Source organism: Oncorhynchus nerka, linkage group LG1 (genome assembly GCF_034236695.1).
Source record: "Oncorhynchus nerka isolate Pitt River linkage group LG1, Oner_Uvic_2.0, whole genome shotgun sequence".
NCBI lineage: Eukaryota > Metazoa > Chordata > Actinopteri > Salmoniformes > Salmonidae > Oncorhynchus > Oncorhynchus nerka.
In genome coordinates, this window is record NC_088396.1 from 17082449 (window position 1) to 17108665 (window position 26217).

The window sequence follows — 26217 nt, forward strand, 5'->3', positions numbered from 1 at the left end:
TATCACCAACCAAAGAAGGTCTTCAACAAAACATTTATATTCTGGAGCAATATTGCCATAATTGGGCCCTGGCAGTAAATTTCCAAAAAACTAAAATCATGATTTTCCAAAAAAAAACGAGATGTCAGAAACACAAATGTAAATTCACCCTGAACAACACCTTAATTGAACACACAAAAAATTACACCTACCTTGGTCTGACCATATCTGCATCGGGAAACTTTAATATGGCAGTGAATGCAATAAAAATGAAATTATTCAAAATCAACATCCCAATTAAAATTTGGACTAAAATATTTGACAGTGTAATCCTACTAATAGCACTTTATGGAAGTGAGGTTTGGGGGCCACTCAATAAACTGGATTTTAAAATGTGGGACAAACATCCAATTGAAGCCCTACATGCAGAATTCTGTCGGAAAATCCTACAAGTCCAGAGAAATACACCAACTAATGCATGTAGGGCAGAATTGGGCCGTTTTACAGTAATAATGAAGATACAGAAAAGATCATAAAAATTTTGGCTACATCTAAATTCAAGTCCAAATTCGAGTCTGCAATTTAAAGCACTTCAAGCCCAAGAGCTGAGCCCAGGAACGAGCCCTCTCAGTCAGCTGGTGTTGGACCTCACCAACCAAGCAGACACCAGCACTGCTTCAAAAGAAAGAATTCCAATAAGCAAAATCATGAACCAATCAAAGGAATCATATTTACAATACTGGAAAAACGAAACAAAATCCCAAAGCCGACTAAATTGCTATCTGACCCTAAACAGAGATTATGAATTGGCTGATTATCTCTACTCTGTCAGAGATACGAAGCAGAGACAGATCCTTACCAAGTACAGGCTGAGTGATCACCGATTGGCAATAGAAACCGGCAGACATAAAAAGACATGGCTACCCAAAGAGGAGCGTGTATGTGGTCACTGCATGACAGGGGAGGTAGAGACAGAGATGCACTTTCTCCTTTACTGTGATAAATATTCCTCACAAAGAGATTCATTATTCACAGAAATGACTACATATATTCCAAATTTTTACAAATTGAACCCAGAGGAAAAACTAAGAATACTCATGGGCGAAGGAGCAATGGCTCCTCTTGCAGCCAAATATGTATTTTCCTGCCATAGCCTGAGGGACACTGAATAATAACATCTGCATAGTAAACAGTAACTTCCTTATTATTACTATTATTGTTATGACTATAATTATTCATATTTATCATTCCAAATATGGGTGGTAATGGTAGTGATAACAGTTTAGTGATGGTAGTAGTAGTCGTAGTAATGATGATTGTAGTTGTTGTACTGATATAAAGAAGAAGATGACCGTTATTTAGTTATAGTTTCATTTTCCATAATTTGATTTTATATTTATTACATTTCTACTATTGACTGTTACCTTTTTATTGTTATTATTTTTGTATTTAATTTTGTATTATTATTTAATACCATTTTATATTATTATTTGCTATCATTTATAATTTTGTTACAATGTATATTGTATACATTGTTGCTTTGGCAATATTGACAATGTTTTTCATGCCAATAAAGCAGCTTGAATTTGAATTTGAGAGACACACAGAGAGAGAGACACAGAGAGAGAGAGAGACAGAGAGAGAGAGACAGAGAGAGAGACAGACAGAGAGAGAGAGACAGAGAGAGAGAGACAGACAGAGAGAGAGAGACAGAGAGAGACCGAGAGAGAGAGAGAGACAGACAGAGAGAGAGAGAGAAACAGAGACACAGAGAGAGAGAGAGAGAGAGAGAGAGAGAGAGAGAGACACAGATGACAAATGGTTTGATGAAGAATGCAAAAATCTAAGAAAGAAATTGAGAAACCTGTCCAACCAAAAACATAGAGACCCGGAAAACCTGAGTCTACGCCTTCACTATGGTGAATCACTAAAACAATACAGAAATACACTACGGAAAAAGAAGGAACAGCATGTCAGAAATCAGCTCAATGCAATTGAAGAATCCATAGACTCTAACCACTTCTGGGAAAATTGGAAAACACTAAACAAAAAACAACACAAAGAATTATCTATCCAAAATGGAGATGTATGGGTAAACCACTTCTCCAATCTTTTTGGTTCTATAACAAAGAACAAAGAGCAAAAACATATACATGATCAAATACAGATCTTAGAATCAACTATTAAAGACTACCAGAACCCACTGGATTCTCCAATTACATTGAATGAGTTACAGGACAAAATAAAAACCCTTCAACCCAAAAAGGCCTGTGGTGTCGATGGTATCCTCAATGAAATGATCAAATATACAGACAACAAATTCCAATTGGCTATACTAAAACTCTTTAACATCATACTTAGCTCTGGCATCTTCCCCAATATTTGGAACCAAGGACTGATCACCCCAATCCACAAAAGTGGAGACAAATTTGACCCCAATAACTACCGTGGAATATGTGTCAACAGTAACCTTGGGAAAATCCTCTGCATTATTATTAACAGCAGACTCGTACATTTCCTCAATGAAAACAATGTACTGAGCAAATGTCAAATTGGCTTTTTACCAAATTACCGTACAACAGACCATGTATTCACCCTGCACACCCTAATTGACAACCAAACAAACCAAAACAAAGGCAAAGTCTTCTCATGCTTTGTTGATTTCAAAAAGCCTTCGACTCAATCTGGCATGAGGGTCTGCTATACAAACTGATGGAAAGTGGTGTTGGGGGTAAAACATACGACATTATAAAATCCATGTACACAAACAACAAGTGTGCGGTTAAAATTGGCAAAAACACACACATTTCTTCACACAGGGTCGTGGGGTTAGACAGGGATGCAGCTTAAGCCCCACCCTCTTCAACATATATATCAACGAATTGGCGCGGCACTAGAAAAGTCTGCAGCACCCGGCCTCCCCTGCTAGAATCAAGTCAAATGTCTGCTGTTTGCTGATGATCTGGTGCTTCTGTCACCAACCAAGGAGGGCCTACAGCAGCACCTAGATCTTATGCACAGATTCTGTCAGACCTGGGCCCTGACAGTAAATCTCAGTAAGACCAAAATAATGGTGTTCCAAAAAAGGTCCAGTCACCAGGACCACAAATACAAATTCCATCTAGACACTGTTGCCCTAGAGCACACAAAAAACTATACATACCTTGGCCTAAACATCAGTGCCACAGGTAACTTCCACAAAGCTGTGAACGATCAGAGAGACAAGGCAAGAAGGGCATTCTATGCCATCAAAAGAAACATAAATTTCAACATACCAATTAGGATTTGGCTAAAAATACTTGAATCAGTCATAGAGCCCATTGCCCTTTATGGTTGTGAGGTCTGGGGTCCGCTCACCAACCAAGACTTCACAAAATGGGACAAACACCAAATTGAGACTCTGCACGCAGAATTCTGCAAAAATATCCTCCGTGTACAACGTAAAACACCAAATAATGCATGCAGAGCAGAATTAGGCCGATACCCACTAATTATCAAAATCCAGAAAAGAGCCATTAAATTCTACAACCACCTAAAAGGAAGCGATTCACAAACCTTCCATAACAAAGCCATCACCTACAGAGAGATGAACCTGGAGAAGAGTCCCTAAGCAAGCTGGTCCTGGGGCTCTGTTCACAAACACAAACATACCCTACAGAGCCCCAGGACAACAGCACAATTAGACCCAACCAAATCATGAGAAAACAAAAAGATAATTACTTAACACATTGGAAAGAATTAACAAAAAACAGAGCAAACTAGAATGCTATTTGGCCCTAAACAGAGAGTACACAGCGGCAGAATACCTGACCACTGTGACTGACCCAAAATTAAGGAAAGCTTTGACTATGTACAGACTCAGTGAGCATAGCCTTGCTATTGAGAAAGGCCGCCGTAGGCAGACATGGCTCTCAAGAGAAGACAGGCTATGTGCTCACTGCCCACAAAATGAGGTGGAAACTGAGCTGCACTTCCTAACCTCCTGCCCAATGTATGACCATATTAGAGATACATATTTCCCCCAGATCACACAGATCCACAAAGAATTCGAAAACAAATCCAATTTTGAAAAACTCCCATATCTACTGGGTGAAATTCCACAGTGTGCCATCACAGCAGCAAGATTTGTGACCTGTTGCCACGAGAAAAGGGCAACCAGTGAAGAACAAACACCATTGTAAATACAACACATATTTATGCTTATTTATTTTATCTTGTGTCCTTTAACTATTTGTACATTGTATATATATATATATATATATATATATATATATATAATATGACATTTGTAATGTCTTTACTGTTTTGAAACTTCTGTATGTGTAATGTTTACTGTTCATTTTTGTTGTTTTTCACCTTATATATTCACTTTGTATGTTGTCTACCTCACTTGCTTTGGCAATGTTAACACATGTTTCCCATGCCAATAAAGCCCTTGAATTGAATTTAATTGAAGAGAGAGACAGAGAGAGAGACAGAGAGAGACACAGAGAGAGAGAGAAACAGACACACAGAGAGAGAGAGACAGAGAGAGAGAGAAACAGAGACACAGAGAGAGAGAGAGAGAGAGACACAGAGAGAGAGAGACAGAGAGAGAGAGTAATAATAACGAATGAATAATAACATCTGCATAGTAAACAGTAACTTACTTATTATTACTATTATTGTTATTACTATAATTATTCATGTTTATCATTCCAAATATGGGTGGTAATGGTAGTGATAACAGTTTAGTGATGGTAGTAGTAGTCGTAGTAATGATGATTGTAGTTGTAGTACTGATATAAAGAAGATGACCGTTATTTAGTTATAAGTTAGTTATAGTTTCATTTTCCATAATTTGATTTTATATTTATTACATTTCTACTATTGACTGTTAACATTTTATTGTTATTATTTTTGTATTTAATTTTGTATTATTATTTAGTACCATTTTATATTATTATTTGCTATCATTTATAATTTTGTTACAATGTATATTGTATACATTGTTGCTTTGGCAATATTGACACAATGTTTTTCATGCCAATAAAGCAGCTTGAATTTGAATTTGAGAGAGAGAGAGAGAGACACACAGAGAGAGAGAGACACAGAGAGAGAGAGAGAGAGACAGATAGAGAGACAGAGAGATAGAGAGCAAGAGAGACACAGAGAGAGACACAGAGAGAGACACAGAGAGAGAGAGAGAGAGAGAGACACAGAGAGAGACACAGAGAGAGAGAGAGAGAGAGAGAGACACAGAGAGAGAGAGAGAGAGACAGACAGACAGAGAGACAGACAGACAGACAGACAGACAGACAGAGAGAGAGACAGACAGAGAGAGAGAGCAAGAGAGACACAGAGAGAGACACAGACACACAGAGAGAGAGAGAGAGAGAGAGAGAGAGAGAGAGAGAGAGAGAGAGGCACAGAGACAGAGAGAGAGACAGGGAGAGAGAGATAGAGAGACAGAGAGAGAGAGACAGAGAGAGAGACAGAGAGAGAGAGAGAGAGAGAGAGACAGAGAGAGACAGAGAGAGAGACAGAGACAGAGAGACAGACACAGAGACAGAGATAGACAGCAAAAGAGAGACACAGAGACAGCAAAAGAGAGACACAGAGACAGCAAAAGAGAGACACAGAGACAGTGAGACAGAGAAACAGAGTTTGTTTAGAGAGAGAAGTGTACAACTAAATAATGGAGATTTGTAGTATGCACTGTTCAGTTACTCAATTGAAGTCTAACAACTTAGGCTGTATCAAAGTACAAAGAAAACAAATTCATTAACACTGCCCCAAAAAAATTGTACCAAGACAGAGAGAGAAACATTCTGTACTGTCAGCTTTGTCTTGAAGGGTTTGATGTTTCTCACTAAATGTTCACTTGAATAAAGTTGTCTATCATCCTGCTGTGGCAGACAGCATTTGAATGAAAGCAGAACAGATATTATTTCAGTTTCTTCCTCATTCTTTATTCAAGAACTGCTGCCTGGTGCCAACGCTGCCTTGCTGTGCCTAGACATATAGCATTATGGAAATACAACACAGCTCTGAATGTGCTGTTCCATGGTGGACAGAGTTGTCTAGTTACTGTCTGAGAGTGTTAGTGTGTGTGTCTCCAACAGATCTCAGTATTTCCCCATATTAATTTAGAAGCGGTGGACCACCATTGCTAAATCGTTGCCGTCACTCCCCCAAAAATATATAATTTACATTTATTCTATATATTTCTGCCGAGACTCAATTTTAAAGGAATAGTGTGAGATTTAAGCCCTTATTCCATTTACCCAGAGTCAAATAAAAGTGGTATCCATGAGTTCATGTCTCTGTATGCCGTTTTGAAGGACGTTATTAGTGTTAGCGCAATGACTGGAAATCTATGGGAACAGCTAGCATGTAGACATTGCGCTAACGCTAGTTAGCAATGGCTCGCAAAACTACCTTCAACCTTCACTCAGAGACATAAGATGATGTACCCATGCGTTCATCGGACTCTGGGTAAGTAGAAAAAGTGCTTAATTGCGAACATCTCACACTATAGCTTTAAGATCAGAGTGACAAGTTATTTGTAGCAAACAGAGCGAGCAGTTGTGCAAAAGAGAGCCACCACCTGCTCCTCATCATCTCCCAACAGTGCAGTGGCCCACATTCGTTATATTTCAGATGGTGTCAACATAATTACATTTTCTTTTTTTTTCTTCTATTTTACCCCCCTTTTTTCTCCCCAATTTCGTGGTATCCAATTGTTATTGATCTTGTCTCGTCGCTACAACTCCCGTACGGGCTCGGGAGAGACGAAGGTTGAAAGTCATGCGTCCTCCGATACACAACCCAAACCAAGCCGCACTGCTTCTTAACACAGCGCGCATCCAACCCGGAAGCCAGCCGCACCAATGTGTCGGAGGAAACACTGTGCACCTGGCAACCTTGGCTAGCGTGCACTGCGCCCGGCCCGCCACAGGAGTCGCTGGTGCGCGATGAGACAAGGATATCCCTACCGGCCAAGTCCTCCTTAACCCGGACGACCCTATGCCAATTGTGCGTCGCCCCACGGATCTCCCGGTCGCGGCCGGGATAATTACATTTTCATGTATTTTGGAGTAGAATGTCGCTGGACCCCAGCAGCAAAGAGCACGATGCGATATTATAATGATATTATACTTAGGTACCGATATGATATGTATTGCGATTCGACACTGCAATTTGATTGCAATTCAATATTTCAAACATATTGCTCACAGCAAGAACTGGCAAATCTAGTGCAGTCCCCCCCCCTCTCCCTCTCCCTCTCCTTTGTTCAGGGACACATTCCATTTCTGTTAGTCACATGTCTGTGGAACTTGTCCAGTTCATGTCTCAGTTGTGGAATCTTATGTTCTACAAATATTTACATTTAATATTTATGTTAAGTTTGCTGAAAATAAACGGGGTTGACGTTTCCTTTTTTGCTGAGTTTATATATATATATTTTTTTTAAAGTTGATACTTGGGAGTCAAAAATATATAATATTGTCAAAAATGAATATTGTGATATGTAACTGTATCCATTTTATTCTCCATCACTAATATTTAGCCTCCAATGGAGGTGAAAGCAGCAAATGAAATTGAGCCCAAACTGTAAAAAAGCTATTTGAGAAAAAAAAAAAAGTTATACTGAGAAATGATTTGCAACTGCCTAAAGGTGTTTTCGAATGAGTAGCTCATCTCTGGCACTCTGTGAGGTGAATTGTCCACCGCCAACCAAATGACAAAAAGCAGGAGAAAGAACAATGCTGCATTATCCATGCAGGAGGCCATTTCCTACACACTTCTGATAATTGAGATGAAAACAAGCACCAAGAGAACGCTAGCTGTGTGACGACCCTCTCTCTCTCCAATCAATGTAACTCTGTTTTGATTGCTCTGTGACATAATCGTCACATCTTCTTTCACTGGCCAGATTTCATCTCATAAGCATTGCCTGGACGTGCTAGTTTATTTCTGTACTAGGGCGATTCCCTGTAAAAGATACCTGAGCATGCATCGATCTCTCTTCCACCGCTTGAAGCAGACATTGCCCTCAGCATGCCACTGTCACATGTGAAACCTGCAGTATCACAGCATCTCAGAGTGGAGAAGCTCAGCCTGGTGCGTCAGCATCTGGATGAAATCCGGGAATTGCAGTATGCTATCAGTTGCGTTGAGGAGGACAACCAGTACCATCCTGAAGTGCGCAGAGTACGAGAGGAACTGTCCACCACTGTCAATATAAGACATCACCAGGAACCTGCAGAAGGAGCTACAAGATCTAAGGCAGGAATTGGTCAGCCACCACCACCAACTCCTTAATTTCAGTATAAACCAAGGACCCAGTAAACTGTTGAACAAGGACCCATCAACAAACCAAACCATCCAACCAATCCAACTCAGCTGACCCCCTCCACCCCAGTCTCACGGCCCGTGATTGCTCCTACTCCTGCCATCCTCCACAGAGAAGAAGAGAAGAAGCCTGACATTGTTTTGATGATGGATTCCAATGGAAAATGAAGAGAGAAAAAAAAGAGTGGTGGCAAAGTTGCGGTGCCCCACATCTGAGAGAGCCATGGAGCACCTGACCGTGGCCCAGCTTGGTTCACCGAGCCTTATCATTGTACATACTGGAACCAATGACCTGCATGCTCAACAGGAGATGGTGGTTACATCACTTGGGAGGGTGTTGGAGCGGGCCTCTACCACCTTCCCTGATGTGATGATTGTAATATCCACCCTGCTCCGGAGGAGAGATGTTCAACCTGCCACCATCTAGAGGATAAATGCCAGCTTCTCCTGGCACTGTGATAAATGACCAAATGTAAAATTGGCCCAACTTCCCACCCGTAGTTTGGACTGCCTGTATGATAATGTACATTTGCTCAAAGAGGCTGTCCCCACCTTCGCCAGGATGTTGCTCTGGGTGGCCAGTCCACCTCACCCCACAGGAGCAGCAGACCAGCCACTGAGACAAATCAGACGCACGTTTAGACCTGCATCCAGTGGCACCTCACAGAGACTGGAGAACAGCCAGCAACACTGCCCACCACACCACCTTTTACCACTTATCTCCCAGGAACTGCATGCAGATACACTGAGCTATGCTCAAGCCGTACGCAGTCAGAGACCCCACACAGAGTTTGGAGCATCGCCGGGCACACTGCCCTCCACACCACCCTCTTCAATTCCCCTTACAAACTCCTTCCCATGTTACCAGACCAGGCCTGCCTAAGCACAGCACAACCAGACCCGCCTCAGCACAGCACAACTAGACCTAGCCCCATCACAGCACAGCTCTACCAGGCCCATCTCAACTCAGCTATACAGTACACAGCACCGACCACTACCCTCGGGTCTGGCAAAACACTGTTGAGGGTAGTGCACCACATGCTGCAGTACACACCATGTACTCTTCAGATCATCAACACTCATATGCTGAGAGTTTGGAGTTTCATCAGCCACACTGCCCTCCGCATCACCCTCCTCAAATCCCCCACAATCTCCTCCCAGGCTAGGTTTGGTTACCCTCCCTGATCCCATCCCCAGGACAGGCCTGGGACCATAGAAATAAAAATGAATAGAATGGGCTTGGAAGCTCCTAACCCTAGCAACTGACTGCTAAACTTGTGTGTACACTTGCAATGGCTTCCTGGTATTGTGATGCAATAATGTCCATGGTATTAAGACATTTTCTATTAATTGATGACGGATTGCCACAGTAATGTGGGATGTTCATTCAAATAATGCGAACTGATGTGGCTCCTGCAAAGTACTTTTTGTAACGTCAGTATGTCCATTTTATGTAACATCAATAATGCTTCTTATTTGCTTTATTTCTCCAACATGTCAACATTAGCAAGAGGCACTATAGGCAGACACAAGTTTCATTTATATTTGGTTGGTTCATTCTGTGAGACATTTAAGTTGTGATTTTGCATGCACATTCGCTGGAATCTACCACTTTCGAGTTTTGTTGTTGTATTGCCAGGACATGTGTAGTCACACACACCTTCATGCCACAGCACTCACCAGGACTCCGGCGACAATGGATGCAAGGGTATTTCTCCTCTCCCCCCAGTCAATGCACTCACACTCCGGCATGCGGAAGTTGTCCAGGAACCCTGCCATCTTCAGCCCTTCTGACCCCTGTGGTCAAACCTTACTGTTGTCTCAGTCAATCTCTAATGTTCCTTAGATAGGTAGGTAGCCCTCAGACTGTTGACACTGACACAGATGAACGTTAAGCAGTAATCTGCTGTGCTGCTTCTGTACACTTGACCCTCTGGGATTGGTTTGTCAATCAATCGAGTTTGTTGCCTACAAAAACAAGGAGGTAGGATTATTGATTCTGTATCAAACTCCAATATTCACATCAAGCCCCTAACGTTACACTTGATCGAGGTAGGTCTAGAAACTTTCTTGGCCAGCTTCAATATGGTAATCATATTGCACTCTAGGTGGAATTTTCCACACAATGTTTACCTATCCAATCCGTTTTATCCATTGGGGTACATAGCTAGCCATTTAGCAAATACTATTGGCTGTGGGAAGAGCATAGGCAATGTGACAACAATAAGTGCCAGCAAAAGTTAGGTAGTTAGCTAGCTAGTTAGCTGTTTACAGCAACAGACTAACGTTAGTTAATATAGATAACGTTATTTAGCCAGCTAGTTAAACCTACAAATGTCAAGATAGCCATGAGTAGCACGTAAATCTTACATTGCGAACTCTACTGCAAAACAGTGAAATATTGTATTATTTGAATTAACAGAATCTCCCTAAAAGCTAACGAGGTTTGTTTCATCTATCTATCTAACGTTATCTAACTGTTAACGTTAGCTATTATTATGTTGCACTGATGCAGTGCGCTGCTCTGGTCCACCTATCCAACAAACAGGCGCTTTCTGGCAAAAAGTGCGTATACATGTCTTGAATGTAACCATATTACTCGTAGAAAATATAATTTTGCTCACCTCAATGGAAATGTTTTCAGTTTCATTTAGCTAGCTGTGCTACAACGACGAGGGTGAAGCGACGTTGTATCAGGAAGCGTGCTAACCAATCAAAGTAAGGCAATCACAGCAAAGTGACCAATCAATTTTCGCTTATAGAAAAGTGAACGTAAAGTGTCATTTGTAGTGCAGGAATGTGGGGTGAAAGTCAGGAAACGTATTACAGATCATCTAGCTGTATATACAGCAGAGCTGATGTCCATACTGTTGGCCTTGCAGTGGGTAGAGTAAGTCAAGCCAGACAGAGTAGTTATTTGCTCTGATTCATGTGCAGTGCTAAGGGGTCTCCAGTCCTTTATATCACGTAGCAGACAAGACCTGCTTCATGAGGTGCTACAAACAGGAGTAAACAAATGGGTATACAGATCATATTTACATGGGTCTCAGCTCATGTGGGAGTGGAGGGGACGAAGCAGTTGATGTACTGGCTAAACAAGCACTAAGTAGTGGGGATGTTGATGTGGTAGTTTAAATGAGCAACGCAGAGGCAAAAAGCATGATATGGAGAGTGATGGAGGAGAAATGGCAGGAGCAGTGGAATAGAGATACTAAGGGCAGGTATTTATTTCAAGTACAGAGGAAAGTTGGGGAGGGGAGAAAGGCAGGAAGGGACAGAAGACAGGAGGCTAGCTATATTTACAAGATTAAGCCAGTTGAATAAGACCTTACATAGGAAAGCATCCAACAGGAAAATGTGAGTATTGCCCAGTAACAGAGACAGTGGAGCATGGGGCGGCAGGTAGCCTAGTGGTTAGAGCATTGGACTAGTAATCGAAAGGTTGCAAGATTGAATCCCTGAGCTGACAAGGTAAAAATCTGTTGTTCTGAACAAGGCAGTTTACCCACTGTTCCTAGGCTGTCTTTGAAACTAAGAATTTGTTCTTAACTGACTTGCCTAGTTAAATAAAGAGATAGGAGGAGATCTACTATGAGGGAGAAGGGGATACAGGAAATTAGTTTAAAGAGTATATTAAATAGAACGTCTTTAGATATAGTCCCAAATATTATCTTTTTTTAAGAGTAACAGGGCTGGCAGGATTTAGTTTCTCCCTTTTTCTGGCCCACACTCCAGTACAGCAGGTGGCGGAAATGCACCATAACGTTGGATGCCAACCGCCGATAAACCCCACCGAAGAAGAAGAAGTCTTTTTCACGCCACTTCTATACAAAGTTATTTTTGTAGTAGGTTAGAAGAGGATTTTAGCTAACCATCACTATTTCCATCATCTTAATATCAGTATTGTAACCTAGTTAGTTCTCAGTTCCCAACCTCTTTCGGTTACTGTTCCACCAACTGAATGTTGCTCTGCCCGGAGTAGCCCTGAAGTACCCCCTTGTGCATTTTACCAGTAAACCTATGATCTCATGAGTTATCAAGTACCCCTGGTTGGGAACCACTGTCCTAAACTGCTCCGAAAAAGTCACTTTGGTATCGAAGTGGCGTGAAAATAGTGTTTTCCCTTTGCTTTCAAATTGAGACTCAAACAGCTTTGTCTTTGTTGTATAAAGATGTGTTCTAGTCATGCTACCACCAGTTCTGGCTTCTTTTATTACATTTTTTATATCCAGGTTGTCTAGGATATAACATGTCTTGCAAGAGGAACCTGGACAACTTCTGGTGAAACTGGAGGGTGCGCCATTCAAATAAATAATCATAAGAATTATGGATATTAAACATTTAGGTACATATAAGTGTCTTATATCGGCTGAAAGCTTAAATTCTTGTTAATCTATCTGCACTGTCTGATTTACAGTAGCTATTACAGCGAAAACATGCCATGCGATTGTTTGAGGACGGCGCCCCACATCAAAATATTTTTCCACCGGCACAGGTTTCATACATTCACAAATAACGATTAAATATTCACATACTTTTTGAAAATCTTCCTCTGATTTGTCATCCAAAAGGTCCCAGCTATAACATGCGGTGTCATTTTGTTTATCGATTTGAGTAATCCACTCGTTCAACATGCAGAGAAAGGATTCCAAAAATCTACTCCTAAACTTTGTTTCAACAAGTCAAAATATGTTTTGATTTACTCCTCAGATACCCGAAAATGTAATCAAACTATATTCTTACGGAAATAAGTATGTTCAATAGGAAACCGATTTTAGCAAGTGCGCCCTGTCTTCATGGCGAGTGCAAACAGCACAAATTTCCAAGACTGTGTCCCTGTTCTAAAACTGACATTTCTTGTTTGTTTTTGAAGTTACAAGCCTGAAACCTTGAACATAGACTGCTGACACCCTGTGGAAGCCATATGAATTGCATCCAGGGAGCTCATTTTCAATATGACCTTTTACTTGCCTTTCTAAGAGGATGGTCTCAAAAGAAACATTCTGGTTGGTTTTCTTTGGATTTCCTCCTACCATATATATTGTGTTATTTTCTCCTAAATTATTTGAAAATTTCTACAAACTTCAAAGTGGTACCAATTATATGCATATCCTGGCTTCAGGGTCTGAGCAACAGGCAGTTTACTTTGGGCACGTCATTCAGGCGGAAATGGAGAAAAAAGGGGCCAAGCCCTAAGTTAAATAGTAAACAAATCGTAATAATGTGTAAATGTCAAGTGTGCTGTCCTAGTGGCACACATCAATAACATTCATCAGTACAGATACAAAATGCTTCAGAGGCAATCATAACAGGTGAAATCGTATGATTAACCTGGACTTTGACTGTCCTTCCCTCTCTTCAAGTCATGCCTGTGCAGTGCACACCACACTCCTCCCAATGAGTCATGCCATTAGGGGGTTGGTCGGGGGAGGGGTTAACATTTGTTTTGACATAGAGAAGCCACAGCAGTTGACAGTGCTGGAGAGACTAAAAAACGGCTTTTTGTATTTCATCAGACATTTTAGCTAACTACGTTGTGTATCTGTGACATCTCCGTGTGAAATGGTGTGACTGATCATCAACTGTGAGTCTCTTTTCAAATATCTGCTACTAAATTCACGTTGTATTAGATATACCAGAGACTTATATTTACCCAATATAAGGCTCTGAGATAGCTAGGCTATGTCGGTGATAGTAACATGAAAATGCATAATGACTAGATAAGTTCTCCTTGAGGCTTGGCAGTGTTTTCCTGCCTTGGTTTTACAGTCAGCATTACAGCAGTGCCTTCCCTTCCCTGTCTGATACACATTCCCTCTGCAACTACCCACTTGTATAAACACGTCAAAACAAGTGTACAGTAAATAGGTCTTGTGACTTGCTGAGTTAATTGCAACTTGGGTGGAGTTGTAAAGGCCATGAGGCTTATGTGGAAAGAACAGAAAGAGATGGGAAGAGGATTCAGATTGAGACAAAGAGACAGGGTCTATTAGAGTTTGCGACACGCTTTTTTCACGCCACTTTGATACAGCTAACCCTAACCCTTTCCTAAACTTAATCTAATTATCCCAACCTGCTGTGTAAATTCTCCTAACTTGCTACGGAAAAGTAACTTCAGGTCGTAGCGTGAAAATAGTGTTTCTCATTAGAGTTTGCAACTGAAGCATGAGTCAGCATATTTCTCAAATGAATAATACCGAAGGCCATATGCCTTCAGTATTCGCCATTCAAACCTGTATATTTTGTCATTATGAAGTACTTTTAAACCCATGAAATATGTCAGTTCAATTAGTCCTTCGCTCTTCAGCAAAGTAGGAGGGGTGCTCACTGCTCAACGACAATGACAGGAATCAAATAATTGGGCTTATACACAGGAAAAACTTAGAGTTATATGGTACTATAATACATGGTGTTGGAGCACTCAATGAAATATGTGGATACACTTTATTTGAATCCTCTGTCAGGGTTACATAATGTGATCATAACACTGACATAGCCGTTGGAATATCTGAAGTCAGTTGAGAGAAGCTACATGACTGTTAACCAGTATGTGTAGGCCCACACACTTTGTTGAATTCCACTTCACATATACATGGTGTTCATTCAGGCACACTTTTCAAGGAGAGAAGTCAATAGGGGTGGAATTATATTTACACTATAACAAATGCTGGATTGAAAACGACCCAATATGGGTTCTTTTGTAACCCAGCGCTGGGTAAATATTGGACAGAACACACACTGGGTTGGTTTTGACCCAGCCAGTTGGGTTGCTTGAATCACCCAACATGTTGGGTTGTTTGCATTACCCAAAAATGTGTTAGTTTAACCTTCAGTTTAATATTTTTTTACTTTCATGCTGGGTTGACTTAGCAGCTGTGTCTTTTTTAATGTAACTGTCAGGTTATTGTCCGGAGGTGTGGCTTGTTAGGGGCGTGGCTTTCTTATAGATCTTATTGGCCACCCGGGAAAGTACATTTAATTCCTGTTCATCATGTTAGGTTTACTGCAATTTAAAAATGTCCTTACTTTCTTTCACATTTTACACATTCTTCTAGAATAATATATATCCCAACAATGGGATATGCATAGGCTTTTATGCAACATACATTTCTGCAAGCCTCAGTGAAGCTGAAAAGGTGTCAATGTTCAACCTTAACATGTAATATATATACAACAGAACAGATGAACATGAATGACATTTACTCTCACGGGTGGCTAAAAAGAAATATCTGAAAGCCACGCCCCTACTAAACTACATCTCTAGTCTTCTGTTCCCCTGGGTCATATCTCAATAAATCACAGCACCAATAACCCAGTATTAACAACCCAACCTTGTTATTTTTAAAGAAAACAATCCAACTAAGTGAACCAACTCCTGCAACCCAGCAGTTGAGTCAATCAAACAACTTACCACTGGCTCAGAAATGCTGTCATGAACAATCAAGGGGGCTTTCATTGAGCCTTATTATTGAATTATTCACCTATTCAGAGTGAGCTTCAATGATGATAGCTAGATATATTCCATCTAAACAACAGTGGACATACTGTTTCGGTAACGTCTGCCATTCATATAGTCCTGATTAGATTCTATATCGTTCATCTCCTCAGGGACTTTTCACCCAAGGATTTTGGTCAGGACTAGTTATTGAACAAGTAGGCTACATCTGGCTTCCTGAATCCTTGAGTCTGTACACAGAGTTATCATTCATAACTCTCTGGTTATTAACACTAACAGTAGGGGGTATTTGACCTCACTGTGCCTGGGGCTGTTGTTGCATGAAATACCGCAGCCTGCAGCATATATCCAATATATGTAGTTATAATTGAAGAGTTTATTTACGATTCACTTTATCCACCTTTATTTCACAATGATGTTTTTTCATCAGAAATTATTGCTTATGGGTACCTTTATGTTTGTGTAAAATATGAATGCTCTCAGATTTTTAATTCACAGATTATAGAAACATGTGTTTTTTATGCAAAATGATATGCACTGTTTAGCTGGAATGGAATGTTCATATCCTGTATATTTGACTGTGATGTGGATGTCTCACTTAGCTTAGCATAAGATGAATATACTTACTATAAGTCACTCTGGATAAGAGCATTTGCTAAATTACTAAAATGGTCAATGTAAATGTTATACATAAAGATCTCATGTTACTTCCTGTATTGAATTATAAAAAATATATATAAAACATTTGATGTCACAAATGTATCTTTATAAATATAAATAATGTAGTTAGTTTTTACATTTTACTGTCTTTTTTTTTACGGGGTAGATCAGCTTCAATATTGCTGACAGATTGTAGTTTTCATCAATGCAATTGTCTGCACCATTTCCAATTCTCCATATATATATATATTTTATTCACAGTACCAGTCATAAGTTTGGCCACACCTACTCATTCAAGGGTTTTTCTTTATTTGTAATATTGTCTAATAGTGAAGACATCAAAACTATGAAATAACATATATGAAATAATGTAGCAACCAAAAAAGTGTTAAACAAATCTAAATATATTTAATATTTGAGATTCTTCAAAGTTGCCACCCTTTGCCTTGATGACAGCTTTACACACTCTTGGCATTATCTCAACCAGCTTCACCTGGAATGCTTTTCCAACAGTCTTGAAGGAGTTCCTATATATCCTGAGCACTTGGCAGCTTTTCCTTCACTCTACGGTCTAACTCACCCCAAATCATCCAATTATTTTGAGTTAAGGTGATTGTGGAGGCCAGGTCATCTGATGCAGCACTCCATCACTCTCCTTCTTGGTCAAATAGCCCTTACACAGCCTGGAGGTGTGTTGGGTCATTGTCCTCTTGAAAAACAAATTATAGTCCCACTCAGCGCAAACCAGATGGGATGGCATGTTGCTGCAGAATGCTGTGGTAGCCATGCTGGTTATGTGTGGTATGATTTCTAAATAAATCACTGACAGTGTCACCAGAAAAGCACCATCACACCTCCTCCTCCATGCTTCATGGTAGGAACCACAAATGCGGAGATCATCCGTCCACATACTCTGCATCTCACAACAATAAAGAGTAGGTGTTCAACCTTTTGACTGGCACTGTATATGGTACGGCATATTTCCTTTATTATTTTCCACTAACCCAACCACCCCTCCCCTAATTGGAGTAAACTAATGAAAAACACAACCTGGGCTTCTACTTCAGCTTATACAGTTGAAGTCAGACGTTTACATACACCTTAGCCAAATGCATCCAGTTTTTCACAATTCCTGGCATTTAATTATAGTAAAAATTCCCTGTCTTAGGTCAGTTAGGATCACCACACTATTCCAAGAATGTGTAATATCAGAATAATAGTAGAGAGAATGATTTATTTCAGCTTGTATTTCTTTGATCACATTCCCAGTGGGTCAGAAGTTTACATACACTCAATTAGCATTTGGTAGCATTGCATTTAAATTGTTGAACTTGGGTCAAACGTTTCGGGTAGCCTTCCACAAGCTTCCCACAAAAAGTTGGGTGAATTTTTGCCCATTCCTCCTGACAGAGCTGGTGTAACTGAGTCAGGTTTGTAGGCCTTCTTGCTCGCACACACCTTTTCAGTTCTGCCCACAAATTTTCTATGGGATTGAGGTCAGGGCTTTGTGATGGCCACTCCAATACCTTGACTTTGTTGTCCTTAAGCCATTTTGACACAACTTTGGAAGTATACTTGGGGTCATTGTCCATTTGGAAGACTCATTTGTGACCAAGCATTAACTTCCTGACTGATGTCTTGAGATGTTGCTTCAATATATCCACATAATTTTCCTCCTCATGAGCCATCTATTTTGTGAAGTGCACCAGTCTCTCCTGCAGCAAAGCACCCCCCAACATGATGCTGCCACCCCCGTGCTTCACGGTTGGAATGGTGTTCTTCGGCTTGCAAGCATCTCCCATTTTTCTCCAAACATAACGATGGTCATTATGGCCAAACAGTTCTATTTTTGTTTCATCAGACCAGAGGACATTTCTCCAAAAAGTATGATCTTTGTCCCCATGTGCAGTTGCTATCTGTAGTCTGGCTTTTTTATGGCGGTTTTGGAGCAGTGGCTTCTTCCTTGCTGAGTGGCCTTTCAGGTTATGTCAATATAGGACTCGTTTTACTGTGGATATAGTTACTTTGTACCTGTTTCCTACATCATCTTCACAAGGGCCTTTGCTGTTATTCTGGGATTGATTTGCACTTTTCGCACCAAAGTACGTTTATCTCTAGGATACAGAACACGTCTCCTTCCTGAGCGGTATGATGGCTGCGTGGTCCCATGGTGTTTATACTTGTGTACTATTGTTTGTACAGATGAACGTGGTACCTTCAGGCGTTTGGAAAATGCTCCCAAGGATGAACCAGACTTGTGGAGGTCTATAATTTTTGGCTGATTTCTTTTGATTATCCCATGATGTCAAGCAAAGAGGCACTGAGTTTGAAGGTAGGTCTTGAAATACATCCACAGGTACACCTCCAATTGACTGAAATTATGTCAATTTGCCTTTCAGAAGCTTCTAAAGCCATGACATAATTTTCTGGAATTTTCCCAGCTGTTTAAAGGCACAGTCAATTTAGTGTATGTAAACTTCTGACCCACTGGAATTGTGATACAGTGAATTATAATTTAAATAATCTGTCTGTAAACAATTGTTGGAAAAATTACTTGTGTCATGCACAAAGTAGATGTCCTAACTGACTTGCCAAAACAATAGTTTGTTAAGAAGACATTTGTGGAGTGGTTGAAAAACTAGTTTTAATGACTCCAACCTAAGTGTATGTAAACTTCTGATTTCAACTGTATGAGCTGGCCTGTGACAATACTGTATATATTTTATGGACACAATATATTTTACAATTGTTATATTTTGTTTGGTTTTATTCCTCTCCTTCCTCTACCCTCAACCTCTCCCATCTATTCCTGATGTCCATCCAGTTCATCTTTTCTATTTGCCATATATTTTTAACTGTGCTGTTTCACAAAAGTTCTGAACCTACATACATTTTACAGACACAGTATATTTGACATGAGTTATCTTGTTGCTATTAGTCCCAACCTTTAGCTCCATTCAACCCCTCCCATCTATCTCTTAACACCATCCATATTGGATTTCTATTTGCCATACATTTTTCAAATGTGCTGTGCTGTTTCACTAAAGTTCTGAACCTTTCTAATTCTCATAGTTTCTACAAATTGTAAATTAAAAGTAACATTTTTTGCTCAAAGTATTATTATGTTATTGATCGATTGACTATGACATTTAAAATCACCCAGCAGTGCTATCTGTAGAGTTAGCCCCAGGTAAATGTTGCAATTCTTTAGCCATTCCTCGACCTGTGACCAAAGATAAGCTACATATGTACATTTCCAAGATAAATGATCTAAAGAGAAAAAATGAATCCGGTGTCGCTTTGCGTATCAGTTCATAAACTGTCAATTTTTTGGTCCTTAAATGAAACGGGTATACTTTATTTATCTCAATTGTCTTTAACCAAATTTGGTCTTTAATGCAGGGCCGACAGACAAGTCCTTTACTTTTCCCCCCTTCTACTTGTGTCTCCCATTTTTGAGGTAATTCTGCAATTAGTTGGTTGTAATTTTGGGTAGAGCAGACATTTCCTAGCAGTACTATTTAATTCTCTGAGAGTGAGGTGTGTATATAGCAATTAGGGAAAAAAACATGATTATTTGTCTCTCAGAAATGAAACCATTGAGTGATAGATTTTAAACAAATACATGTGTGTCATACCATGATTAGATAGTGAAAAAACACACCGATCTCTTTCATAATTCCTTTTAAGCAATAAAAGCTCATTTGGATATATAGCGTTTTGGAATAAAACTCTTCAATTGCTCCCATCACTCCTATTACTGTATGTGTGTTTCATTCTATCTATCTCTCTTCTATTCTATGACAGACTATCCAAAATCACACATACTGACCACTTGTATGGATGTTACTCTTCCCATAAGAACAGTTAATTAACTGAAAACTATTCTTCCTTCAGCCTGCAGTTACGTGTTGCGGCGCATCCGGGCTGCAGTGAGAAGGGGAGAGCAGCCAGAGAAGCCCACCGCAGAATGTAGCCAGGCCAAGGGTGAGTGGGCTCAGCTGGGGCAAGAGGAGGCCTGGAGGTCCTTGGGCTCTGGGGGTCAGGGGGATGCTGCTCAGACAACAAATAGTTTGATTTAGGCCCCATATCGGCTGATTGATATTGCCTGAAAGATGACCTTGAAACTTGCAGCAAAGATAATGATAATGATACGGTTTGCTTTTGTCTTATGAAAGACATATATACCTGGATCCTGTGTGAACGTCTGTGTGTTTCGATGAGTATGTGCGTTCATGCATGCCTGTACAGACTCAAGTGAACAGGATTATAAGAAATGTTGTTTTCTTTTGCTTTTGTACTCTGTTTGTCCAAGGCTGTTGGTGAGATGTGTTTTTGCTGGGATTAAAATTGAATCCTGTGTGTTTGTGTGGGTGTGTGTGGGGGTGGGGGGGACACACGAGAACGACGGCTATTTTAAGCTCGGTGGTTAGCTTTAGGGTTAGGGTTACAGTTAGGGTTAGAATTAGGGTTATGGGTTAGGTTTATGGGTTAGGAGTTAGTTACAGTTAGGGGTTAAGGTCAGGGTTAAGGTTAAGGTTAGGGCTAGGGTTAGGGAAACTAGGATTTTGAATGGAAATAGATTTTAGGTCCCCAAAAGGATATTAAAACATATGTGTGTGTTTATGTGAGTGTGTGTGTGTGTGTGTGTGTGTGTGTGTATGCATCAGAATGTTGATTTTGACATGCACACACGCACACACACACACACACACACACACAGACAGTGTGAGGGTTGTACAAAGCCGAAAATCTGCAAAGAGATGACATTTAACAAATCAATTCCTCTTTAATGTAGGCCTACTGGTGTTTTTCATTCTTTCTATGCAGCGTGGAAAGAGGAGGGTATGCAGAAGAATGGACAGGTGGAGCCGGTGTTCAAACCCCTGGTAACGGAGCCGGAACCAGGCCTGAAGGTGGCAGAGTGTGCCTCTGGTGAATGACGTTAGAGAGGAACGGATAGAAAACAGGAGAGAGTGTGGAGGAAGGGATGAGAGGAACAACTGTGTAAAAGATGCACTGACTCAGTTGCATTATTATCTGTATTATGTAAGACTATAGCAGCAACCTCATATGTTGTCCTATCACATGCTATGGAGAGACGGCCACTGCATTAACTTATGCTTGCTCATGCCAGGTCAGTATGAGGAATTACATGTACTTCATGTTTTCTCTGGCTCAGTATGAAATTGTATGACACTGACCTTGCACATACAGATGCATTCACCTGCTAGTACAACAGATCACATTTACTGTGGAAAAATGATTCACACATTAGGTGCACACACACACACACACTCTTCCCCTCCCACTCCTCTCCTGTGGCCAGGTCTCTGTCCTCTAGGGTAGTTGAAGGTCAGAGTGAAAGAGTAACAAGCAGTAGCAGGCAACGAAGAGAATGATTGCCTGGACATCAATTCCCCACCAGAGGAAATGCCCAGGCAGGAAGACAAAAACGAACCTTCTGCTGTTCATAAAGATACTGCCTCTATTTTTCACTGTATTCTGGGAGATGTGCATTTTCAATAAACAAAGTACTCTTGCCTCCAGTGTGTTTCTGGGTTTCATCAATCATTTTTTAAACGTTGAGCAGCAAAGAGCACACACAGCGCATGACTTCTATAATACATATCAGGATTATTGTTTAATAATGTGTTGAAGTGAAAATATTTAAAAATCACTCTCACACTCACATAGACACATATGCACACTCACACTCCCTCTATCTATCTCCCTCCCTCTGTCTCTCTCATTCTCTCTCTCGGACACACCATTTTTTATCAGTTGCATGCTTAGAGGAAACACACCATATGAATAACATTATCTGGTGTGGGTTGACAACACATAATTACATTGCCTTCAGAAAGTATTCCTACCTCTTGACTTATTCCACCGTATGTTGTGTTACAGCCTGAATTCGATATGGACTAAACATATATATTTATTTTTTTCACCTACCTACAAACAAAACCAAATAATAACAAAGTGTAAACATGTTTTTAGAAATGTTGGCAAATTTATTGAAAAGGAAATACAGAAATATCTAATACATAAGTATTCACACCCCTGAGACAATACTTTGTAGAAGCACCTTTGACAGCGATTACAGCTCTGAGTGTTTCTGGGTAAGTCTCTAAGAGCTTTCCAAATCTGATTTGTGCAACATTTGCCCATTTTTATTATCAAAATTCTTCAAGCTCTGTCAAAATGGTTCTTGGTCAACAGCGCTAAACAACCACTGAATGGTTTTTCAGGTCTTGCCATAGATTTTCAAGATGAATGTCATAACTAACTCGGCCACTCAGGAACATTCACTGTCTTCTTGGTAAGCAACTCCAGTCTAGATTTGACCTTGTGTTTATGTTATTGTCCAGCTGAAAGGTGAATTAATCTCCCAGTGTCTGGTGGAAAGCAGACTGAACCAGGTTTTCCTCTAGGACTTTGCATGTGCTTTAGCTCCATTCTGTTTATCTTTATTCTGAAAATCTCCCCAGTCCTTAATGATTACAAGCACACCCATAACATGATGCAGATGTCACTATGCTTGAGAATATGGAGTGTTGTATTTGATTTACCCTAAACATAACACCAGGCATTCAGGACAACGAGTGAATTGCTTTGTCACATTATTTGCAGTATTACTTTAGTGACTTTGTGGCAAACAGGATGCATTTTTTGGAATATTCGTATTCTGTACAGGCTTCCTTCTTTTCCCTTCGTCAATTAAGTTGGTATCATCGGACTGAGCTTGTTGTCATTGCAGAAAATCTCAACACTGTGCGTTACAGGGAAGACATCCTCCTCCCTCATGTGGTGCCCTTCCTGTAGGCTCATCCTGACATGACCCTCCAGCATGACAATGCCACCAGCCATACTGCTCATTCTGTGCATGATTTCCTGCAAGACAGGAAGGTCAATGTTCTGCCATGGCCAGCGAAGAGCCTGGATATCAATCCCATTGAGCACGTCTGGGACCTGATTGATCGGAGGGTGAGGGCTAGAGCCATTCCCCCCAGAAATGTCCGGGAACTTGCAGGTGCCTTGGTGGAAGAGTGGGGTAACATCTCACAGCAAGAACTGGCAAATCTGGTGCAGTCCATGAAGAGATGTACCACAGTAGTTGGTGGCCACACATTATTCCATTCATGTTAGTCACATGTCTGTGGAACTTGTTCAGTTTATGTCTCAGTTGTTGAATCTTGTTATGTTCATACAAATATTTACACATGTTAAGTTTGCTGAAAATTAACACAGTTGACAGTGAGAGGACGTTTCTTTTTTTGCTGAGATTATTTTAGTCACCATTGGCCTCAGTAAAATCCCTGAGCGGTTTCCTTCCTCTCTAGCAACTGAGTTAGGAAGGACGCCTGTATCTTTGTAGTGAATGGGTGTATTGATACACCATCCAAAGTGTTATTAATAACTTCGCCCATTTTTATTTTACCTTTGTTTAACCAGGTAGGCAAGTTGAGAACAAGTTCTCATTTACAACTGCGACCTGGCCAAGATAAAGCAAAGCAGTTTGACACATACAACAACACAGAGTTACACATGGAGTAAAACAAACATACTGTCAATAATACAGTACAAAAACAAGTCTATATACAATGTGAGCAAATGAGGTGAGATAAGGGAGGTAAAGGCAATAAAAAGGCCACGGTGGCGAAGTAAATACAATACAGCAATTAAAAACACTGGAATTGTAGATTTGCAGTAGGTGAATGTGCAAAGTAGAAATACTGGGGTGCAAGGGAGTAAAATAAATAAATACAGTAGGGGATGAGGTAATTGTTTGGGCTATTTATAGATAGGCTATGTACAGGTGCAGTGATCTGTGAGCTGCTCTGACAGCTGGTGCTTAAAGCTGGTGAGGGAGACAAGTGTTTCCAGTTTCAGAGATTTTTGTAGTTTGTTCCAGTCATTGGCAGCAGAGAACTGGAAGGAGAGGCGGCCAAAGGAGGAATTGGCCCTGGGGGTGACCAGTGAAATACACCTGCTGGAGCGCGTGCTACGGGTGGGTGCTGCTATGGTGACCAGTGAGCTGAGATAAGGTGGGACTTTACCTAGCAGGGTCTTGTAGATGACCTGGAACCAGTGGGTTTGGCGACAAGTATGAAGCGAGGGCCAGCCAACGAGAGCATACAGGTCGCAGTGGTGGGTAGTATATGGGGCTTTGGTGACAAAACGGATGGCACTGTGATAGACTGCATCGAATTTGTTGAGTAGGGTGTTGGAGGCTATTTTGTAAATGACATCGCCGAAGTTGAGCATCGGTAGGATGGTCAGTTTTACGAGGGGGTGTTTGGCAGCATGAGTGAAGGATGCTTTGTTGCGAAATAGGAAGCCAATTCTAGATTTAACTTTGGATTGGAGATGTTTGATGTGAGTCTGGAAGGAGAGTTAACAGTCTATCCAGACACCTAGGTATTTGTAGTTGTCCACATATCAGTCAGAACCGTTCAGAGTAGTGATGCTGGGCGGGCGGCTAGGTGTAGGCAGCAATCGGTTGAAGAGCATGCATTTAGTTTTACTTGTATTTAAGAGCAGTTGGAGGCTACGGAAGGAGAGTTATATGGCATTGAAGTTCGTCTAGAGGGTAGTTAACACAGTGTCCAAAGAAGAGCCAGAAGTATACAGAACGGTGTCGTCTGCGTAGAGGTGGATCAGAGACCAGCAGCAAGAGCAACATCATTTATGTATACAGAGAAAATAGTTGGCCCAAGAATTGAACCCTGTGGCACCCCCATAGAGACTGCCAGAGGCCCGGACAACAGGCCCTCCGATTTGACACACTGAACTCTATCGGAAACGTGGTTGGTGAACCAGGCGAGGCAATCATTTGAGAAACCAAGGCTGTTGAGTCTGCTGATGAGGATGTGTTGATTGACAGAGTTGAAAACCTTGGCCAGGTCAATGAATATGGCTGCACAGTATTGTTTCTTATCGATGGCGGTTAAAATATTGTTTAGGACCTTGAGCGTGGCTGAGGTGCACCCATGACCAGCTTTGAAACCAGATTGCATAGTGGAGAAGGTACGGTGGGATTTGAAATGGTCGATAATCTGTTTGTTAACTTGGCTTTTGAAGACCTTAGAAAGGCAGGGTAGGGTAGATATAGGTCTGTAGCAGTTTGGGTCAAGAGTGTCCCCCCCTTTGAAGAGGGGATGACCGCAGCTGCTTTACAATCTTTGGGAATCTCAGACGACATGAAAGAGAGGTTGAACAGGCTAGTAATAGGGGTTGCAAAAATTTCGGCAGATAATTTTAGAAAGAAAGGGTCCAGATTGTCTAGCCCGACTGATTTGTAGGGGTCCAGATTTCACAGCTCTTTTAGAACATCCGCTGACTGGATTTGGGAGAAGGAGAAATGGGGAATGCTTGGGCGAGTTGCTGTGGGGGTAGCAGTGCTGTTTACCAGGGTAGGGGTAGCCATGTGGAAAGCATGGCCAGCCATAGAAAAATGCTTAATGAAATTCTCAATTATAGTGGATTTATCAGTGGTGACAGTTTCCTATCCTCAGTGCAGTAGCCAGCTGGGAGGAGGTGCTCTTATTCTCCATGGACTTTACAGTGTCCCAGAACTTTTTTGAGTTTGTGTTGCAGAAAGCAAATTTCTGCTTGAAAAAGCTAGCCTTGGCTTTTCTAACTGCCTGTATATATTGGTTTCTAACTTCCCTGAAAAGTTGCATATCACGGGGGCTGTTCGATGCTAATGCAGAACGCCACAGGATGTTTTTGTGCTGGTTAAGGGCAGTCAGGTCTGGAGAAAACCAAGGGCTATATCT

The 26217-nt window shown here is 40.9% G+C and overlaps 1 protein-coding gene and 1 long non-coding RNA gene across 3 annotated transcripts in view; one reads left to right on the forward strand and one right to left on the reverse strand.

The window, feature by feature from the left end:
• LOC115139826 (transmembrane protein 50B-like) overlaps positions 1-11022 on the reverse strand; it is a 20492-nt gene extending 9470 nt beyond the window's left edge. The window contains exons 1-2 of one of the 2 annotated variants that reach the window (XM_065009863.1): positions 10941-11022; positions 9997-10284 (exon numbers count right to left, since the gene is read on the reverse strand). In XM_065009863.1, coding sequence (XP_064865935.1) covers positions 9997-10095 — 99 coding nt within the window. In that variant the 5' untranslated portion in view covers positions 10096-10284; positions 10941-11022. Of the gene's footprint in view, positions 1-9976; positions 10285-10940 lie in introns of those variants that run through there. The other variant, XM_065009881.1, reaches the window with a different exon arrangement.
• Positions 11023-13747: 2725 nt separating this feature from the next.
• On the forward strand, positions 13748-21981 carry LOC135564558 (uncharacterized). Its single transcript, XR_010461147.1, has 3 exons — positions 13748-13900; positions 20330-20419; positions 21263-21981. It is a non-coding gene; the product is annotated as an uncharacterized LOC135564558 (long non-coding RNA).
• Positions 21982-26217: the final 4236 nt, after the last annotated feature.